We start from the raw sequence: 21,269 nt of genomic DNA, 5'->3' as shown, positions 1-21,269 counted from the left end.
AACTGACCCCATCTGACGGTCAAGGGGACTAATGGGTGAGATGTGTCTCTGCAGCAAATGTAAGTCAAGTCAGAGGAAGGAAGGAGGGAAGGAGAAAGAGTGGAACTCGGGGAGATCAGATGTAAATAGTCTTGCCTTATGGTGACACAGGTGGTTCCTGGGGCCACAGCAGCAGGGATGGGGGGCCGGGAGCCCGGTAAGAGCAAGGGTGACCTGGTCTTCCATGCACTTGGCATAAGCCCTGAGCCAGAGCAGACGAAGCAGGTTGGGGAGGAAGAGGTGGATTCTAGAAATATTTGGGAGGTGATTGGAGGAATCCGGCACTTCTTAGACATGGGAGACAAGCCAAAAGGGAGAGGCTGTGCTTGGGTATCTTTCCTTCATTAAAAAAAAAAATTATTTATTTATTTGTTTATTATGTATTTATTTGGCTGTGTCAGATCTTAGCTGTGGCTTAGTTGCCCCAAGGCATGTGGATCCTCAGCTAGGGTTCAAACCCATGTCCCCTGCATTAGAAGGCAGATTCTTTTTTTTTAATCTTTTTTTAATTTTTAAATTATGAAAACATAGTAACACATTTACGGGAGGCATGGAAAATACAGAACAAAGTTACATACAGTTCCACTTAATCACGGTTGTTTTAGGTAGATAAATTAAGATATTTAGTTGGAATTTCAATATCAAACTCTCAGATATTAATAGGATGAGTGTACAGAGAAGCAGAAGCATATAGTAGACCTGAAAAGCACTGTGAACCAATTTGACATAGTTAAGATTTATACAAGAAGGCGGATTCTTAACCACTGGACCACCAGGGAGGTCCCTCCTGTGCCCAGGTTTCTGATGTGGGGATGGGTATGAATGCAAAATGGGGCCCCTTATGTTCTGAAAGTGGTCCTGTCATCCCAGCCTTAGAGCCGATCCCCAGAAAAAGGGGGCTCTGGGAACATCATCGTAGGTGAGTGAATCCACACGAACACTAACAAATTGTAGGTATTTTACAAAGATGGAAGCCAGCCCTGGTTAGTGGAAGGCCACCCAGTGAGCCTGCTGGGCTGTGGGCGTGCTGCCCCAGAGCAGGCATGCCTGGGCATCGCAGAGTCCACATGGAGTTGGGGCGGCGGGCCCGGTCATCACCAGCCCAGGCACCGTCACGCTGGGCCCTGGGGAGTTGTGCTGAGGCTTTCTGCCTCAGAGTCACGCTCCAGAGGGTCACCAGCTAGACCCAAGCCCGGCGAGGGCCAGCTCGTGACTGCCTGGAGCAGGGAGCCTAGTGAGAAGTGTATTGTGGAGAATCTCTTTATTGAATGATGTTTTCCATTTTCTCCAGGGCTGTACTTGGGGAAGTACCTCCAAATCCATTGGCCCATCACATCATGGCTCAGTGGTTAAAAACAAGCTCATTGTGAACAAGGGAAAAACAGCAGTGATTGTGGGGGCAGTGACTCACAGATGACTCATTGGGCCAACAATCAAAGGCAGCAGAATGACAGCAGGTAGAAACCGGCCAGCACCCCTCCCTGCCTCTCACCCTCGGGGTTCGCTTTATTCCTCTCACCTCTGAAGCATCTATTTCTCTCTACCTTCCCTGCAGTCCCCCAGGCCCGCCACCCTGGTTTCTTGCTGGGGTGTCAGCAGCCGCCCCTTTGCTGGTCTCCCCAGGCCTGCATCCCTCCTCCCCAGCCCCGTTCTCCTCCTGGCGTCCAGAGGAACTCGATGATACACCTAATGTGTCACACCTTTGTTCCCCCCTCAGAGGTTTCCTCCCCGTGAGAGCAGGTCTTCTCATTTGCGAGGCACCAGGCTCCATCCCTTGCTCCCTGAATTCATGCCTCTGTTAGCCCCTCCCCCCCCATCCTGCCACTGGGCCTTTGCACCTGCTTTTCCCTCGATAGAGACCATGCCCCCACCCCACGCCCCTTCCTCTAGATCGCTCCTCAGCTCCACTCACACTTCTTCAGGGAAGCCCTTCCTGACACCTCAGCTGTCCTAGAGCCATGTGCTTTTCCTCCTCAGCACCTTTTCTTTCCATTTTGTAATCAGACATTTAAAACGACGAGCTTTTGCATCTCCTCCACTAAACCCTCAACTCCAGGAGGGCAGGGACCACGTGTGCTTTGCTCACCAGAAAGCCCCCTAGAGCTAGCACAGTGCCCAGCTCCCAGTAGGTGTTTAATACATATTTGTTGCCTGAATGTTTTCTAAAAGACAGACACCCCTTCACACAGGCCAGAATGGACTGATGTGAGTACCCTGGGAGCCTGGCATGTCTCACCCTCTGGGTACTGCAGGGGAAGTTGCAGATACAGGCTCCGCCCCCACACACCATGGGGGGCGGGTCCTGGGTGGGGGTGAGGGGACCGAGTCCGAGCAGAGACCTCATTTGGTAGTGCTGGCTGATGGGGGCACATAGCAGTAGGAAAGCCATGTCCCGGCCATAAGGAGGGCGTTGCAGGAGGCGGTCGGAATAGCAGCCATCTGTCATGCCTGGGAAGGGGGCCAGGCACCAGGCACTGGGGGAACACGAGGAGCTCCTGTTTGGCTTTGTGGTGTGTGTAAGTCGCTTCACTTGTGTCCGACTCTTTGTGACCCCATGGACTCTAGCCCGCCAGGCTCCTCTGTCCATGGGGACTCTAAAGGCAAGAATGGTGGAGTCGGTTGCCATGCCCTCCTCCAGGGGATCTTCCCGACCCAGGGATTGAACCTGTGTCTCCAGCGGCTCCTCCATTGCAGGTGGATTCTTTACCACTGAGCCACTGGGGAAGTCTGTTCCTGTTTGGCTCTGTGCTCACGGAAAGAATTTCCTTTTATGTTGGAGTTCCTCAGAGCCTTGTTGGGGTTTGTGACTCTCTGCCTCCCAGGAAGGGCCCCAGGGCCGGTGTCCCAGCCTGAGGGACAGTTCATTGGTGCCTCCGCAGGATGGTGACTCAAGCACTTTCTGCAGAGCGCTGCCCCTCCCTGCTGTCCCTAGGAGGAAGCTGGAAGGCAGGGAGGGCCCGTCCAGCTCCTGGCCCGCCCAGCCTGCTGCCTCCTGGGTTCCCTGAGGCCCCTCCTGTCCTGCCCACAGCAGCCTGGGGAGCTGCCAGGCCCCTGGCGGAGGGTGGGGCAGGCACCACCTTCTCGGGAGGGGCCAACGTGAAACAGGAGCAGATGGACAGAGCCACACCTCACTGCTCACTCTGCAGCCTGGCCACCCCACCCACCCCAACCTGTCCCCTCAGCAGGGGGGAGGGGCAGCTGCTGGGCAGGACAGCAGGTCCAGGGACCCAGCCCAGAGGCCCTCCAGGCCACGCAGAGGGAGGGTCGGATCCAGTCCCACTCACGGAGGGGACCGGGGAGGGACCAGTACAGAGGGACCGGTACAGACGGAACCGTGCTCCTCCAAATTCCTGTGTTGGAGCCTCAGCGTGTGGCTGTTTAGTTAGTTCCCTTGACCAGCATGGAACCTGTGCCCCTGCAGTGAAAATGCCCAGTCCTAGCTGCTGGGCCTCCAGGGGGCTTCCAGAGTGTGGCCGTATTTAGAGAGAGGGTCTTTAAAGAGGTAATGAAATTAAGAGGTAATTAAGTCCTTGAGGGTGGGGATGTGACCCCACTGGACTGGTGCCCTTTTAAGAAGAGATTAGGATGCAGAGACACCGGGGTGCTGCAGGGAACAGACCAGGTGAAGAGGCAGGAAGGGGATGAGCCAAGAAGAGAGGTCCAGAAGATACCAGCCCTGCCCACGCGTGATCTTGGCCTTCCGGCCTCCAGAACCGGGAGAATGTAAAGGTCTGCTGTTAAGCAGCCTGGTCTGGGGTGTTCTGCCCTGGCGGGTGGAGCAGACTGATCCAGCCGCCCTCACAGTGTTGGGAACGTGAGCGGGGACGGGGGTGGAGTACGCAGGGCAGGGGGCCGTGGTGAGAGCTGCAGGAACAGTGTGTGCAGCAGCTTGGAGGCAGGAAGGGCCGCGCTCACGCTGGTCCCTGACCCAGCTTTCCCTGACCCCTCTTCTCCCCAGGGCCCGCTGCGGCCGTGTCCTGGCCCTCCCCCACCGGCCACCACTGCTCCCAGACTAGACCTCTAGGGACAGGAGCCCAGAGGTCAGCTTGATTCCTCCTCCTCTGGGTGAGCCCCGCAGGCAGCCCTGCCCCCCTCTGCTGGCCTCGGTCTCCCCTCCCCCGTAAGATGAGTGACCATCTCTAAGCTCCTTCAGCACAGGCACTCCAGTCCCCACCTCCCTGAAACCCCACTCCCTGTGGGGTGACGCAGGCTGGAGTTATCCCCAGGAAGAATGCGTCGCCCTTGACAACCATTCTTCTCCCCAACTGCGACCTCTCCCCCCGAGGGACAGACAGGAATGCCCCATTAATCATCCTGGCCTCTCCCACCAAGTCCTCAGCCCCCCTTCCTCCGCTCCCCAGTGGAGGTGGCCCAAGACCTCCACGAGTTGTTTCATTGTTTCATGGAAGCGTCAGGCTCAGCTTCGCCCTCCACCCCCTGTGCCTTGTCCGAGCCCTGAATCTAGGCAGCCAGGGCAGTGGGAGAGCCCTCGGAGCAGGGGGTGGGATGGCGCTGGGGGCTGAGGATGGGGAATGGGCTGAGAGTGGGCTCGGGTCATCAGACATCTCTGAGTGCCCCACCCTGGCCCATGAGTCACCCCAGGTACATGGCCAGGTAGGTCCTTGGGAAGAGACTATTCCCCAGGGTTAGGTGTGTCCCACCCACTCCCCCAGCCCTCCCTGGCTCCCCCAGGCATTCATCCCCATCCCCTTCATATTGATTGGCTCGCCTGCAGAAGCCCCGGTTTGAATACAGGACCAGGGGGACTCCTCAGGCCCTGTGGGTCTGGGAAGGAGCACTGGGCCTGGGGGACAGATGGAGCTGGCTGGTGCCCCGGAGTGGGCTGTGGGGAGGATCGACCCGGGTACATATGGGAACTTGACCTGGATCAAGTGAAAAGGGGCACTGACGGCCTGTGTCTGTGGCTTGTGATTAAAAAGATAACATTTCAGGGACTTCCCTGTTGGTCCAAGGATTAAGAATTTGCCTGGCAATGCAGGAGCTGTGGGTTTGATCCCTGGTTGGAAAACTAAGGTCCCACATGCTATGAAGCAGCTAAGCCCGCATGGTGCAACTAAGGCCTGTGTGTCTCAGCTCCTGAGCCCACGAGCCGAAGCTAGAGAGTCTCTGGGCTGCAATGCAAGATCCTGACACAGCTAAACAGAAAATTTTTTGAAAATAACATTTCAAATCAGTAGAAATCAGGCTGATTTTTCAGTATTTTAGTGTTTTTTTCCAATATTTGCGATTTATTTTTTTAGGTTTTATTACATAGGCATGATTGATTAAACCATTGGCAGGTGATGATTAATCTAACCTCCAGCCCCTCTCCCCTCTCCAGAGGTCAGGGGACGAAGCTGCAAATTCTAGTCCTCTAATCACGTGGCTGGTTCCCTTGGCAACCAGCCCCCATCCTGTGATTATCTAGGGACTTTCCAAAATCATAGCAACATAAACTCAGGTGTGGTTGAAAGGGGCTTGTTATAGAAAACAAAAAACACCCATTTCACCTTTATCACTCCGGCGCTATTTCAGGGAACCAAGGATGCTCCTTTATGAGCTGCGTGCTGGGGACACAAAGACCTTAATGCACATCACTGCAGTCATAGGTAGTTGACGCAAAGACACACCAAACTGAGGAGAGTCAATGCCTTGGGGACCGCAGAAATAGGATAGAGAAGGGCCGGAAGAGATTAGAAAAAAAAAGCAAGACCTTGTGAAGAGCAGTAATGAGGGGGCCACATACTGAGAGATGCATGGTCCTTTGCCCCTACGGCCCCTGGGTTAAGCACAGATGGAAAGGGGGCCGGTTTCCAACCCCACCACTGACCGTCCACAGGGCCGAGAAAGCTCCTCTCCCTGTGTTCTCATCTGTATGATGAGTTAATAATCAGGCCTGCCTGCCTGCCTCTGGGATCTGAGAAGATGAGTCGATGGGCAAAAATGTACTTTCGAAAGGTTGAAGCCGGCTCCTCCCGTGTTCCGATGGCTGCTTTCAGCTGCCTTTCAGAAGAGGAAAAAAAGAAGAAAAAAGTAAATCTATATACTTTTATTACTGTACATCATATTAAAATATATTACATGTAAGTAATATATACAGTATAAAAGTATGTATACATACTGTTTGTAAGTATATATATGTATAATATATACATATAGGTCTGTATTGACGTATAGAGAGTAACTTTGTGTGTGTATATATATATATGTATATATATACTGTGCTTAGTCGCTTCAGTCGTGTCTGACTCTTTTGTGACCCCATGGACTGCAGCTCACCAGGCTCCTCTATCTATGGGGATTCTCCAGGCAAGAGAATACCAGTTCCTCCTCCAGGGGATCTTCCAACCCAGGGATCAAACCCAAATCTCCTGCACCTCCTTCATTGCGGGTGGATTCTTTACGGCTGAGCCACCGGGGAAGCATATATGTGTATACTAACACACACACACCATACTCTCCCGTAGTGTGTACACACACACACACACACACACACACACACACACACACGGGAGAGGCTTGAGAGCAAGTATAGCAGAATGTGAGCAATTGTTGAGTCTGGGTGGGGCCTGATGTAAGGGCATTCTTTGTTCTATATACATCCAGCTTTCCTAGGTGTGACCGTTTCTGTAATAACAGGCTGGCGAGATAAAGAAGCTTTTCCGGGCTTGGGTCTGCCCGGGACTTGCCGGCTGGGCCCCCTCTGGACCGGCTGGTGTCCCCCTCTCTTCTGCCTCCAGGCCAGCAGCACTGGTCATGGCCTCCGAGAGGCCCACACCCCTTCTTCAGAGTCTATGTGCACGACCTCCGTGTCCCATGGCTCAACGTCAACCTCAGGATGACCTGCATCTGAAGCCCATCCAAGTAACTGGCAGCACGCCGAAGTGGCTGCTTTGTGGAGGCCCCACCCCACCCCGTGCCAGACCCGGGAGCCCACCCCCTCTGCCCGGCCATCCTGTGGGGAAGAAGGGGCAGTTCCTGCCTCCAGGAGCTTCCAGCGGGATGAGGGCCAGCTGTGTCCAGAGATGCACTTGATGAAACAACACATTTTATTGCAACGATTATATAATAAGATGGAAGTACATGTCAGGTGCTGTGGAGGGCACTAAGAGGAGGCACCAAGGCCAATCTGGGGAGTTTCTGGTGACGCCAGGCTCTGGGGTAGGTAGGGCCGAAGGACAAGAGCTTGCTGGGTACACAAGGCAGCGAGGGCCCTCCAGGAAGAGCCTGGCCTGAGCCAAGACACAGAGGTGAGAGGCCTTGGGAGAGGGCATCTCAGCTCCTTTTGGTTGAGGCTCCCCATGAACACCTGGACTTCCCCAACCTTGTCTGCCTCTCCTCCCCCTTTAAATATATATATATATATATATATATATATAAATATTTATTCATTTATTTGACTGTGCCAGGTCTTACTTGTAGCATTCGGGATCTTTAGTTGCTGCATATGGGACCTAGCTCCCCGACCAGAGATCAAACCCAGGCCCCTGCATCGGGAGTACAGAGTCCGAGCCACTGGACCACTGGGAAATCCTGTTCCCTGAGTTTTCCACTCTGGTTTTGGCCCCAAATTCCCCAGGGGCTGGGCTTCCCTAGTGGTTGAGATGGTAAAGAATCTCCCTGCTAATGCAGGAGACCAGGTTCGATCCCTGGGTCCAGAAGATTCCCTGGAGGAGGAAATGGTAACTCACTCAGGTATTCTTGCCTGAAGAATCCCATGGACAGAGGAGCCTGGAGGGCTACAGTTCATGGGGTCACAAAGAGTCAGATATGACTGAGCGACTAACACTCCCTTGAGGCCGAGTCAGTCACTGGTGAAATACAGTAATGTTCAATCCTGCAAAGTCTAGAGCCATTTACTAGCAAGTCCAAGTAAACAGTTGGTAAAAAAAAGTCTACCAGGTAATATACTATGGGTTGGAATAGTTCCCTTTTTTGAAGTTCATTGCAATAAACAATTTGCACACTCTAAGTATTTTGGGAAAGAAAGAGAGTTCAGGTGGGCTGGCAACCAAATAGATTATATATTTGATTATATAGAGATATAAATCAAATGTGTTATAACGACTAAAGAATATAATTAATTGTTTTTTAAAAATTCAAGTGCTCCCCAAAGGAGTTTGAGTTTTAAGAGGGTGGCTCTGGTCAGGTGTGGAGCTGGACCGAGGAGGGTGCCCGTGCTTGGAGCAGAGAACCCCGTGAGGGGCTGCTCCTCCAGTCCAGGTGAAAGGTGGTTGGGTCATGCTCCGCCCACCGGCCCTGGGCCCCAGCTGAGAGCCTTCTGTCGGAGGAGGGCTTGTCCTGCTCTAGCAGTGGCCAGTGGTGGAAGAAGGAGAGAGGAGGTCACCTGGATAAGGAGAGGAGGGAGGGTGATGTGGGGGAGCCCCTCCCGGGGCAAGGCTGCAGGGGGGAGCAGGGAGTCACCCCAGGCTTGTCCTGGGGGATCTTCCAATTCTGGGGTCTGCCCCAGAGAGCTTGGACAAGTGCCCTCTTCCCCTTTCTGTACCTCGTCCAGGAAATGAAGATTACTGCCTTCCGCACAGGGGGGCCGTGGGGAGCCCCCTCCGTGAGCCAGCCAGCGGGGTGCAGCAGAGAATGCCCCAACTGCCCACAGGCTTGCCTTGGGGGTGATCCTCCATTTCTGGGGTCTGCCCCGGCTGGCTGGGTGATCTCAGGCAAGCCCCCCTTCTCCTTTCCGCGCCTCGTCCAGGAAATGAACATTACTCCCTTCCGCACAGGGTGCCCATGGGGAGCCCTGGGTGCCAGGTTGGAGGACCGTTGGATGAGGAGATTCCACAGGGCCTGGCAGGACTGCCACTGGGGCTGCCTGGACCCCAGGGCTGCCACCCACTCCCAGGGCCCCTCCCTGGGCAGGCCCTCCTGGAGTGGGGGTGGGGTGTCCGGGCTGGTTTGGCAGCACAGCAGCTAATTATTCTGTTCAGACCCCTCCCTGGCAATGCCAAATCCTTGGGGCCAACAGATTCAGCCCCTAAACCCGTCTGACCAGTTGTCTGAGAGAAGGGGGCGCCTGGGAGGGGCAGCAGGAGGTGCCAGAAGCTGCCGCCCCATCCCAGCACAGGGAGTGGAGCCTCTGGGGCTCTGGATGCTGTGGACAGACCCTCGGACAGACAGACGGTTGGATGCTTGTTCTGGCCATGGGGCTTGGTGGGGGACAGTCTCCGCTGCTGATGGCACTGTTGCTACTGCTGACCTGCCTCCAGACGGGGATGAGCCTGGGTGAGTGAGGGTCGGGGCAGGGCAGGTGGGATGGGGAGGGAGTGGTGCCCACCACGCTTCGGGCTTCCGGAGGACAGAGCCCACCACGCCCAGCTGCCTCCTGAGTCTGAGTCCTGAGTCTGCGGCTGGGTCCCAGGTGGGTCAGGGGAGACAGCCCACCAGGAGAGGGCACAAGGCAGACACCTGTCCCCCGCCTCCCAAGACATGGGAGCAAGGAACGCTTCCTCCCTCTCTTTGGGCTTTTCATCCCCGTGTCTCCTGAGCCCAGTTGTCACCAAGTAGCTTCCCTCCTTCCCCTCCTCCCTGTCCCCAGGAGAGGTTTCAAGAAGACTTCAGGGGACTTCCCTGATGGTCCAGTGGCTAAGACTCTACGCTTCCACTGCAGCGGGTGCAGTTTGATCCCTGGTTGGGGAACTAAGATCTTGCATAGCGTGGCCCAAACAAAAAAAAAATTTAATTAAAAAAAATTAAAGAAGTCTTTAAGGATAACACTCCGAAAGGAAGCTCTGCAAGGAAGCGACAGACATTGTTCACTGTCAGGCTCTCAAACTGGAAGAGCTTAGAGATGCAGCCGCCAACCCTGTTGCTGCTGCTCCATGACTGTCCCCTCTGTTAAGCTCGAACATCAACTACCTGCAGTATGCAGGGGGCCCTGGGCCTCAGTGTGAGAGCAGGGAGCTCTGAGAGGGGAAGGTTCTAGCCCTGAATCTTTGGGGCTGAGCTGAATTTAATAGAAATGAGTCATATTGAACTGAACTGAACCAAAAGAGGAAGTGGGTCCTGGAAACTTCCCTAGCCCATCTCATCTTTCCACAGCTCTCCAGCATCTGAGGCTGGAGGGAGGGGGAGCTCTGACCTCAGGGGGCCCGGAGAGGAATTAGGGGTTCTGAGCTCTCTGAGCAGAGCCTGAAGGCTGGACAGGGCTGTGGCGGGCTGAGAAGGGGACAAGTTCCTGAAGGGGAGGGAATCTTGAGAGGGGCGGGAGGTGCAGAGCTCTAGGTGAGGAGGAGAGGTCACCCTGCGCTCTGAGCCAGGACCTGTCCCCACGACTGGGCCTGGGGTCTTCCGGTGTCACCACCTCCCCCTCACCAAGCCATTCATTCCTCTCATCAAACAAACCAACCTAATCCATGTGGGTGGAGCTGGGGAGACTCGAAAGGTGGGTAAACTGAGGCCTGGAGAGTGTCAGAGGTCAAGGTCACTGTGCTCTGCCAGAGTCCAGCCTAGGGTTCAGGCTTGGGCTCAGGTTCCCCCAAATCTGAGTCTCACCCCAGCAAGACCTAAGATGCCTCTCCCAGAACTGACTATCCAGCTTGGGGAGGGGCCTCCGGAGCCTCCATCTGCCCTGCACATCACTGAGACCCTGGTGACTCAAGGGGGCAAGGCTTCCCCCTGACCTCCCACGGTGCCCACCCCTAATAGGCTCCCAAGGCAGGGCCAGGGGCTGGATGCAGAGTTGCCAAGAAGCCCTCCTGAGTAATGCCTGATTAGAACTCCCAGGAAAAGCCCTAACTCCCCCATCAGACTGGGGCTTCCAGGACCATGCCTCCCCCCTCAGACTGGGGCTTCCAGGACCATGAGCCCCCAAACTAGACTGTGGGGAGTTGGTCATCGTGTTGAGCCTCTTTTCTCTGCCCCAACCTGGCCCAGAGCGCATCAGCTATGTGCCCCAGCTCTCAAGCGCCACCCTGGCAGGGAGGCTCACCCAGTCCACCTTCACACTGGAGCAGCCGCGGGGCCAGTTCAGCCACCCCAGCATCTCCGACTCTGACGCCATCTGGCTGGTGGTGGCCCATGGCAACGGTGGGTGCTGCCGGGGCCTCGCGTTTCCCTCTGTGAAATGGGCAGGCGGGCCCGGGGGGAGCAGCGGGTAGGTGGATGTGGCCGCCCCCACCGTCTGACCCTCGGTGCCACCCTCAGCCACCCAGAAGTTCACGGCCCCACAGAAGGTGGAGGACACCCCGGTCCCTGCCGACTTCCCCCAGGGGGGCTACTACCTCACGCTGAGGGCCAGCCGGGCTCTCTACCCGGGGGGCCAGCCCAGCAACCAGCTCCGGGTCCTGCGCGTTGGCAACGATACCCGCTGCTCCCCGAGGACGACAGGCTGCAACCATCCGCTGCCTGGCCCCGGCCCCTACCGGTGAGTGGCAGGGCTGGGCCGGGGTGGACGGCTCCTGCCTGTGTCCAGACCTGAGCCCGGGTGCCTGGGAGCCTGGCTCCAGTTCTGCCAATGGCAGGAGGGGACCAGGGAGGCCACGGTGAATTGTCCTGTCTTCTTGAGCAGAAGCCCCCCCCCAACTCTAGCCCCCCCGCCATGGGCCACCTGGACCACATGGGCGGGGTTTCCCCTTCCAGTCTGAGTGGGCCCCATCTCATCTCACTCAGGACTTGATTCACTGGTGTTCTGTGCTGGGGGACCTAGCCCACTCCACACACTGCCCCAAGTGGGGACACTGAGAGTCCCAGAAAGGGCAGGCCATGCACCCACAGCCACACAGCGGAGACAGTCACAACTGGGATCAGAGCCCCTTCTGGCAGACTCTGAGGTCGTGCTTTTAGCTCCAGGCTGTTCTCCCCAGGTCCTGGGAGTCAGGGAGACAGACTGACAGGCACCAGGATGGGAGGTTTCAGGTCCCGGGGACTCCCACCCCCAATGCTGGATCTCCTGTTCAGAGTGAAGTTCCTGGTGATGAATGACAGGGGACCCATGGCTGAGACAGAGTGGTCCAGTGAGACCCGCCTGCAGCAAGGTATGCGGCCAGGTGTGCAGGTCCAACACTAGGCCTGGGGGCTCTTGCGGACTGGGGGTGGGCTGGGAGGAATGGGCCAGCCCCTAGTCCGTCAGAGCCCCTCTCCCAGCCTGTGCCCCCGCCCCATTCTTTCCCGGCTGGGCTGGGAGACTGTTGGTCTGGGGGCTGTTCCAGGTCCCCCTTCTCAGGTCGGATCTCTTTCCTCCGTTCCTGCCCTACCCGGCTGTGGCACCCCCTCGCACCTTCAGCCGAGATGCTCCAGGCTGCCCCAGGGCCCCAGACCGCGGGCACTGTGGTCATCATTGCCATCCTGTCCGTCCTGCTGGCCATCCTCCTCGCTGCCCTCCTCACCCTGCTGATTTTCACCTGGTACGTGGACAGGGTCCGGACTCCCCTGGGAGGGTGGGGTCCCTGACCTGGGCCGCCTCTTCCCTTCCCCTCGATCCAGGCCTCCAACCCTGCTCCCCGTTGCTAGCTCTGCGGGAGAGGTTTTCCCTGAAGGCCAAACAGGGGTAACAGTTATTGATCAAGGGATCCCCAGTGTTGCAGAGCCGGTGTGTGTGCTTCACCCGCTGATGGGTGGAGCCGGTGGGTGGGGCCACATTTTCTGAGCGAACACCATCTGCCCCCTGGTGGCAAGAACTAGAATTGCACGTTGGGGCACAGAGCAGACGTTCCATGTGGATGGAGGTGAATTGTTCTTCCTTTAAGCGCTGAGCTTTGACTTGCGTGCTCAAAGCTTCATTCAGAACTCAGATTCGGAGGCCTGGTGGGGAAAGGGGTGTCCACAAGGCTTCCTAGAGGAAAGAGACATCTGGTCCCTGAAGAGAATTTGGAGAGTAGGGGGAGGGAAGCAAGTGGGGAGGGTCTGGGGGCAGAAGAGTTGCCACCAAGGCCTGGGCCTTGATTCAAGGCTGAGCTGTATCCTGAAGGCCAGAGAGAGCCAGTGGCCGGTTTTGATCAGGGGAAACGCAGATGCTGTTGTGGAGGCGTCCTGGGTGTGGGAGTGGAGGAGACCATGGGGTGGGGTCGTGACAAAGAGCGGGGAGACAGAGCTGCGTTTTCTGAGATTGAGGAGCTCAGCACTCCAGGCTCTGAGCTGTGGCCATCAGATTTCAATCGGGCTGTCCGTTCACCATCCTCTCCTTCTCTCCTCTCCCCTCCACGCCCCCCAGGTACGACACCTGCGGGAGCACGCCCATCTCCGGCCCAGGGGAGCTGGTGTTCGTGAGAAAATATGACACCCACCACATGTCCAGGCCTTCAGCCGTGGGGGGCACCTGAGGGCCTCCAGGAGGGACCCACCCTGCTGCTTCAGAGCCTGAGGAGAGAGTGTTTCTAACTAAGGGGGAAGGGAGAGTATCCTTAGCCCAAAGCTTGGGCCTGCCCCTTTCAGCAATAAATGTCCCCAACAGCTCCCTGAGTGGCTAGGCCATGATACATCTGTTGGTCTCCCTGCGTGTCTGTCCCAGCCCCTCTCAGGAGGACACAGCATTGGAGGGGAACCCAGGGGTTCTAGGGCAGCCGAGCCATCCGGGCAGTGAGGATGAGTCCAGTGACCCCATTAGGTCTAGTGAGGCTCACCTGCCCTGTTGGGCACGTGCTGTCCCTCCCCCCGGCCTCCTCTCTGCAGCCTCTCCTCCTGGCTGGAGGATGTAAAGCTTCGAGGCTTCACCCCCACTCCTGTGCTCGCTCTGGGTGGGGGCGCGGAAGTGTGTGAGAAGCTGTAACTCCTTGGAGATGCCTGGGTTCAGACTGGGGGCCCAGACCCCATGCAGGACACCGAGCGTCTTGTCGTTATTCACTCCACTCCAGGCTGTGATGACCCAGGCGGGGCCATGTCCTCACGTCGCTCAGCGCTGTGGGGGACAGTGTTATAGCCACGTGTTCCGCGAAACAAACTCACTCAGAAGGACAGTGCAGATAGTGGAGTGCAGTTTATTACACCAGCGGGCCCAAGGCAGAGTCTCCTCTTAGCCAAGGACCCTGACCAGTTTTTCTGAAAACCTTATATAGCCTAAGTGTACATGCCCAAACCCACCTCCCCAAATTGCCTAAAACTAGTCGGAGAAGGCAATGGCAAGCCACTCCAGTACTCTTGCCTAGAAAATCCCATGGATGGAGGAGCCTGGTAGGCTGCAGTCCGTGGGGTCGCTAAGGGTCAGACACGACTGAGCGACTTTACTTTCACTTTTCACTTTCACACATTGGAGAAGGAAATGGCAACCCACTCCAGTGTTCTTGCCTGGAGAATCCCAGGGAAGGGGGAGCCTGGTGGGCTTCCGTCTATGGGGTCACACAGAGTCGGACACGACTGAAGTGACTTAGCAGCAGCAGCAGCAGTCTGAACAAAGGAAAAGAAAGATACAATCAAAGTTAACCCGTGATTCATATGCCTTAAGCCTAGGTAGTTAACAGTGGACAGTTATCAATAGGCCTGTGGTCATACCCCAATAAGCATAGTAGAATTTATGATTCTATTCGGTTACACAGATAATTAGGGTATTCTTTTAGGCAATGGAGAGTCTAGGTATGAGCCCTGGGGTTCCTTCCATCCAGGGGGCCTGGTTTTCTAGTTGGTATGTCATTTCCATGGATACTGGGCATGTAGCTCAAAGTCCACAGTCCAGCCCAAGATGGAGTCCTGCTTTCAAGACGGAGCCTGTTCTGTTTCCTCCTTCATTTCCCCCTCTTGATGCTCTTAACTCATAGTATGAGCATCATTCATAGGGATATATTGCACCCTGGCTCTCTGACTGCCAATTTGGGAGCACGACACCAGCCTCTGGGTTACAAAGTTCATAATACATTGTAAAATGCAGGGTCCTCAAAGCAGAACTATCAAGGCAACTATAACAATGGTAAATATAGTTTCCCACCAGTCACCCTTCACCCGAGACAGGACCGAAGTCCAGAAAGGAAGATTATCATCAGACATAACTTTTACCTGACCTTTCATATCATCTAGGGTGGCTGATATACAGCCAGATAAATCAGGAATATATACACAACACTCAACTTTAATTATAGCACAGGTCCCTCTTTGTACTGAAACTATGGTCAGTCTCAAGATGATACCAGCAAGCCCTTGTAGCAGCAGTTGATTCATCTCTTTTTCTTCTTTAAGATGACCTTGGTTTCACGGGGATCAGTGGGGTCCTTTTGTGTGGGCCACTCGGCGTCCTCCGGGCCTGCGTGGTGTGCTCTCTTCACCCTCATCTGGAGGATCCAGGGAGGGACACCTGCAACTCTAACTGCAGCAGGGCTGGTTAGAACAGCAGTATACGGACCCTTCCAATGTGGGGCCAAGGAGTCGTGTTTCCAGTCCTTGACCACACCTGATCCCCGGGCACAAATTCATGAATCTGTTCCCCAAGGGGGAATGGCACCCTTTCTTGTACAAACTTAGTTACCTGCTTTATTACCTTACCCAGTTGTTCCACCTGCTGTGAAAGCTCATCTCCCCTTACCTGAGGCAAATTTGTTGACACCTGTTTTATTATGGGAGGGGGCCTCCCATCCACAATTTTGTACGGAGAAGAGCCATGGGACTGAGTCTGAGCAGAGCCGTCGGAAGCAAGTCCACCCAGGGACAGTCAGTCTCTAAGATCCACTTGGAGAGTGTCTCTTTAAGTGTCCAGTTGGTTCCTTCCACCATCCGAGAACTCTGGGGCCTATATGCTGTATGTAATTTACACTTGATGTTTAAAGTTTTGCTTACTTGTTATACTAAATCAACTACGAAAGCTGGGCCATTGTCCAATCCAATGCTGGTAGGAAATCCAAATCTGGGAACTATCTCCCTAAGCAGGCACCAGGCTCCTTTTGATGCTCTTTCAGTCCGGGTAGGAAAAGCTTCTACCCATCCCGAGAACGTACATACCATGACCAGCAGGTAATGGTAGTGTCGGTGAGGTTTCATTTCAGTGAAGTCCATTAACTCCCAGGTGTTCAAAGGGCAGCGTGCCTTTTACCTGAATCCCTGGAAGTTTCTGTCTGTGCCGAGAGGCAGCACTGACCCGAGAGCAGGCAGTGCAGTTCTGAGATTTTGTCCTGCATAGGGAAGAGAGGCGGGGAACCAAGAAATATTTTCAAATTAGCTCTTCCACTTTATCACGGCCTAGATGGGTCGCTTGGTGTGTTTGGCTTACCATAGTGGGTGCCAGCTCCTCCGGTACCAATAATTTGCCACAAGGCAATTCCCACCGTCCCTTTTCAGTCTTGATGGCCCCTTCTGCTTTGGCTAGTTGGTTTTGGGCTTCAGTGTATTTTGCAGAGTCTAGCGTTAGCTCAGGTAGCTCCGCCAATATGAGAGCTTTAATAGGGGCTTCACTTGTCACCCTCAAGCCCTCGGCTGCTTGTTTAGCGGTCTTATCTGCCAGTCTGTTCCCTGAGCCCGGGGGGTATCCTCTTTTTGACGTCCTCAGCAGTGGATGACTGTAACCCTTTCTGGTTCCCAGGCAGCATCTAATAGGGTCTTAATTTCTTCCTTATTTTTAATGTCTTTTTCACTGGCTGTCAAAGGTCTCTCTCCTTATACAGAGCCCTGTAGTGTGGCAAAAGCATACCTGGAGTCTGTGTAAGTGTTTGTCTTAGCTTTTGACAGCTGCAGGGATTAGATTAGAGCATACAGTTTGGCCCGTTGGGCGGACCAGTGTGATGGCAGAGAGCTGGCCTCAGCAATGGCTTCTCCCCTGACTACTGCGTATCCCCACAGTCATTGTCCCTGTTTCACCAGGCTCATGCCATTGGTGTACAGGAACCAGTGTGGGTCCGGGATTGGCTGGTCTCTCCACTCAGGTCTGCCGGCATATTTCCTCGCGATCATGTGAGGGCCCACCTTCTCCCACAAGAAAGAGAGTGGCCAGATTCAGGGCCTGACAAGGCTCAGTAGTAACATGGGGGTTCTCACATAGCAGTCCCTGATACTGAGTAATCCGAGTTGTTGACAGCCATTTATGGGGGTCCCCTCGCAGCAGAGTGTTGACCTCATGCGGGACTTTCACGAACAAATCTTGGCCCTAAGTCAGCTTGGTTGCCTCCCGGACCAGTAAGGCAACTGCAGCAAATGCCCGTAAGCGTCGCAGCCACCCAGTGGCAATGTTGTCCAGCTGATCAGAAATAAGCCACGGGTGTGTGCTATGTCCTGTGGGACAGCACTCCCACAGCCACCTTGTCCTTTTCAGTCACCTAAAGAGTAAATGGCTAAGCAAGGTCTGGCAGGCCCAAGGCCGGTGCTGACGCCATTGTTCCGGGTTTGAGTTCTATTACCAGTGGGACTTGTTTAGCAAGCTTGGAGCGGGGGTTGTCTTCCGCCCAGAACTCAGGGAATTGTTGAGTTAACTCTCTCTTGACTGTTTAGCCCGTCTGGTTTCCCTTCCGGTAGATTGTGCAACCTCCATTCATCTTGAGGGGTTACGAGAGGAAGAGTAAACAGGGGGTCTTTCATGGAGGGAAAGTCACTTGTGGCCCCAGTTTAGACAGCAAGTCTCTTCCTAACAAAAGTACTGGGCATTCAGGGATGTATAAAAATTCATGAGTCACTTGGTGTCTCCCCATCTGACATTTTCAGGGTAGGCTACAGACACAAACGCACAGAGTCGGACACGACTGAAGCAACTTAGCAGCAGCAGCAGAGACACAAAGGCTGCATTTATCACCATCTGAGACCCAGCAGCCTCTGCCTGGGTCTGTTGGCATATAAAGTCTATGGGCCTCGCACAGTCTTTCGCAGAACTCAGAGGGTGATTCGCTTGCCCTTTGAATCACTTGGGAGAGTTTTGCGATACTCATAGCTTTTCGGGCCCCCCTCTTGAGACCTTGTCAAATAGCCGCCCGATGTCTATCCAGGGGGCCCCGCCCTTCCTCTGTTACACTCCCAACTGGGCCTCTCATGGGGGTGGCTGGTTCTGCCCACTGCTGCAGGTTTGCGGTACCCTCAGGTACCATTTCTCTTCACCATTTTCTGGCCTCAGTTAGGATCCTGTGTCTTTCCTCAGTGCTGAAAAGGGAGACTAAGTAGTTGGATTATGTCATCCTATGTAGGGTGGTGGGTTCAAAAACTAGTCTCCATTAGCCTAATCGTGGCTTGTGGCTCCCCCGGGTACGGTGGAGCGTGTCTCTGCCAGTTTAATGTATCTGTCGAGGAAAATGGCTCGTAATAATAGGCTCCGGGGGCTGATGGTAGTGTGCCCTGCATCCTGAACTGGAGCTGTTGCAGCTCTCTGAGGGGCATCTGTAGTGGGGTTCTTTCCCCTGTTCCTTGGCGGAGCGCAGCCTGTCTTAATTCCTGTGTTTTCTTCCCCCTTCCCATCAGTACTCACCGGGGGAGGTGGATACAATCTAGGAGGTCCGGCTGAGGTGGAATCCTGGGGGCGCTGACCAGAGGTCTCCATAGCTGGGATCGGAGCTTGCTGAAATGGCGGCTCTACGATCTCCAGGAGAGCTGGTGGAAGAGCAGTGGCTGCTGCAGGAACTTCTCCTGGCCCTGGGTTGGGCATTAACGCGGCCTCTGGTCCTGGTGGAGCCCTGGGAGGCAGGCGCGTCATTAGCCAGTATGGGGAGGGGTCAGGTCATCCCCGTCCAAATCCTGTAGAATTTCCTTTTTTATCATTAGTCAGTTTTTGTGCCATTAATATTTTTCCCTTTCCCTTCTGGATACAGAACCTTGTCCAAGTAGGAGGGTCTTGAGCTAACCCTAGCCATGAGTTAGTATTGATCCAGGCGCCCTGGCTCTCCTGTGACTACTGTATAGACTGTATCCACTCTTTTTAAGTTCATGGTGTTCTCTGGTGGCCATCCTACTCCCACAGAGGGCCATTCGACCTCACAGAGTATGTGGAGGCGGTTAGGCTTCATCTTCACCCCACAGTCTCCTCCTAATCCCGTCTTTAAATTTTTAATCACGCACTCCAATACAGTTGCCTTAGATTCACTTCCCCCCATCTTGCTTACCTCCTCGGACCTTCTTCTACTTTTCCTTTTCGTTCTATCTACTAAGTTCTCAGTACCCTATGTACTTCTGATATTTCTACTCAATGACACTTAAATTGCCATTCTTCCTCCTTCCTAATTGGGGTGAGAAGAGCCTTACCTGCCAGATCCCAGAGGAAGAAGGGGGATCGGTGTGTCTTCACCTGCTGGTCAGCACGGTCGAACCAGAACACCACGTGATCCAAGACTGTTTCTCCCTTAACTTTTAAAATCCATTCTGCCTTGGTGGGCTTGATCAGGTGTGGATGAAAATACAGATGGGTTAAATATCCCACATCCCAGGCCATCTCCGGAAAAGCCAATTTATATTCACTTATGCATCCCCCTCCTTCTAGCCTGACAATTCCAAGGGGGTCAAGAGTTTCATAGCAGATGGGACACCTCCTTGGGGAGGGCAGAATACGAGCACACAGGGACCAAGTTTCTTCTCCTAAAAATCCCCTGGTGATTGCTTGGTAATAATTTTCCCCAAGACGGCGTGGACACCACCTCCTAAATGACCTTCACAAATTTCCTTCCTAAGCCCTAACACGCTTGTCAACCTGTGTACCAAGCAATCGTTGCCACCTGCCTCTTCCAGGCTCCTGTGGGTCTGTGCCCCTTCTAGTCCCTCCCAGGGGGTGATCAGGCCCCTCTTCCACCCAGCCGGGGAGGGGGCTCCTCCTCACCTGAGCGATCAGTTCGCCTGCTGCCGTCCACTACCTGCTAACATGAAAGGTCTGGGCGTTGAGAAGCAGAATCCTTCCAGAAGGGCGAGGCGCCTTCCCCCTTCTAGAAGATTTGAGCTGCAAGGCCTCGGAGTAGTCCCAAATGGGACTTGTCTCCTCGAAGTGAGGAGTTTCCCCGGCCCATGCAGCAAATGTTATAGCCATGCATTCTGGGAAACAAACTCAGAAGGACAGTGCAGAGAGTGGAGTGCAGTTTATTACACTGGTGGGCCCAAGGCAGAGTCTCCTCTTAGCCAAGGACCCTGACCAGTTTTTCTGAAAACCTTATATACCCTAAGTGTATGTGCCCAAACCCACCTCCCCAAATTCCCTGAAACTAGTCTAAACAAAGGAAAAGATAAAATCAAAGCTAACCCTGATTCATATGCCTTAAGCCTAGATAGTTAACAGTGGACAATTATCAATAGACCTGTGGTCATACCCCAATAAGCATAATAGAATTTATGATTCTATTCGGTTACACAGATAATTAGGGTATTCTGTTAGGCAACAGAGAGTCTAGGTACGAGCCCTGGGGCTCTTCCATCGAGGGGGCCTGGTTTTCCAGTTGGTATGTCGTTTCCATAGATACTGGACATATAGCTCAAAGTCCACAGTCCATCCCAAGATGGAGTCCTGCTTTCAAGACGGAGCCTGTTCTGTTTCCTTCTTCAACAGGAGAGGGCAAGCAGCCAGCACAAGAGGTGGAGGGAACGCAGAGGTCTGAGAGCCAGAGGAGAGGGCTTCCTGGAGAAGGGGCTGCACTGTGCCACGTGGCCCCAAGAAGGGGACCCAGGCGGGAGCAACCGCGTGTACAAAGGCCTGGAAGCCAACAGTGACTGCTGGGTGGGCAAGGTGGGGACAGCTGGAGGGTGGGGTGAGGGACAGCAAGGAGGCCAGGAGACGCCTCTTGCTACGGGGCACCAGCAGGGAAGAGGGCGCTGGCTGGGTGCCCAGGCGTCTGTGTCTGTGTGGTGCAAACGGCCCTAATGGGTTTATTAAACCACTGCAGACACATCCGGCTCCTGGTGGGGAGGAAATGCTCATGTGACCAGCCTGGGAGGGGCAGGGAGGGGTGGGGGCACATGGAATTCCAGCCTCTGCCCAGCAAGGCCTTGGCCTTTCCAGAGCAGCCATGAGCCCCAACCCTGAGGCTGGGTGACCCTGGATGGATCACTTACCCTCTGTGGGCCTCGGTTTCCCCCTTATGTAAAAACGAGGGTTGAACTGGGTAACTGTAAGGCCCTGCTCTCCACCAGCACCCGGGATGGGTCGGGCACTGGCAGGAAACAGATGGCACACTGTCTAATGGGGCAATCGAGAGCATTTACAAAGGTGTGGGCAGCGTATCAGGGGGACCCAGGGCACCGATGGGGCCATAAACAGTCCTGTCCCTGAAGGACTGGTGGGGTTTCCAGAGCCAGTGAGCAGGAGCCATGGGAAGGGTCTGCCTGGCAGGGACAGGGGGTTGTAGGTAGAGGGATTAAAGACTCTGGTCCTCTGGCCTTCTGATCATGTGGCTGGAGGGCAGGGGGTCTGGATG

At 54.7% G+C, this 21,269-nt stretch overlaps 1 protein-coding gene across 1 annotated transcript; it reads left to right on the top strand.

The window, feature by feature from the left end:
- The first annotated feature begins 9,164 nt into the window (after positions 1–9,164).
- On the top strand, positions 9,165–13,310 carry LOC129545139 (uroplakin-3b-like protein 1). The gene is made up of 6 exons (XM_055408936.2): positions 9,165–9,276; positions 10,927–11,079; positions 11,197–11,416; positions 11,950–12,026; positions 12,275–12,395; positions 13,202–13,310. Exons 1-6 carry the CDS (start codon positions 9,180–9,182, stop codon positions 13,308–13,310), a joined length of 777 nt encoding a protein of 258 aa, XP_055264911.2. The 5' UTR covers positions 9,165–9,179.
- Positions 13,311–21,269: the final 7,959 nt, after the last annotated feature.

Source organism: Moschus berezovskii, chromosome 27 (genome assembly GCF_049115385.1).
Source record: "Moschus berezovskii isolate FMDL1 chromosome 27, NW_MosBer_1.0, whole genome shotgun sequence".
NCBI classification, from domain to species: domain Eukaryota; kingdom Metazoa; phylum Chordata; class Mammalia; order Artiodactyla; family Moschidae; genus Moschus; species Moschus berezovskii.
This window is presented reverse-complemented; position numbering and strand designations above follow the sequence as displayed.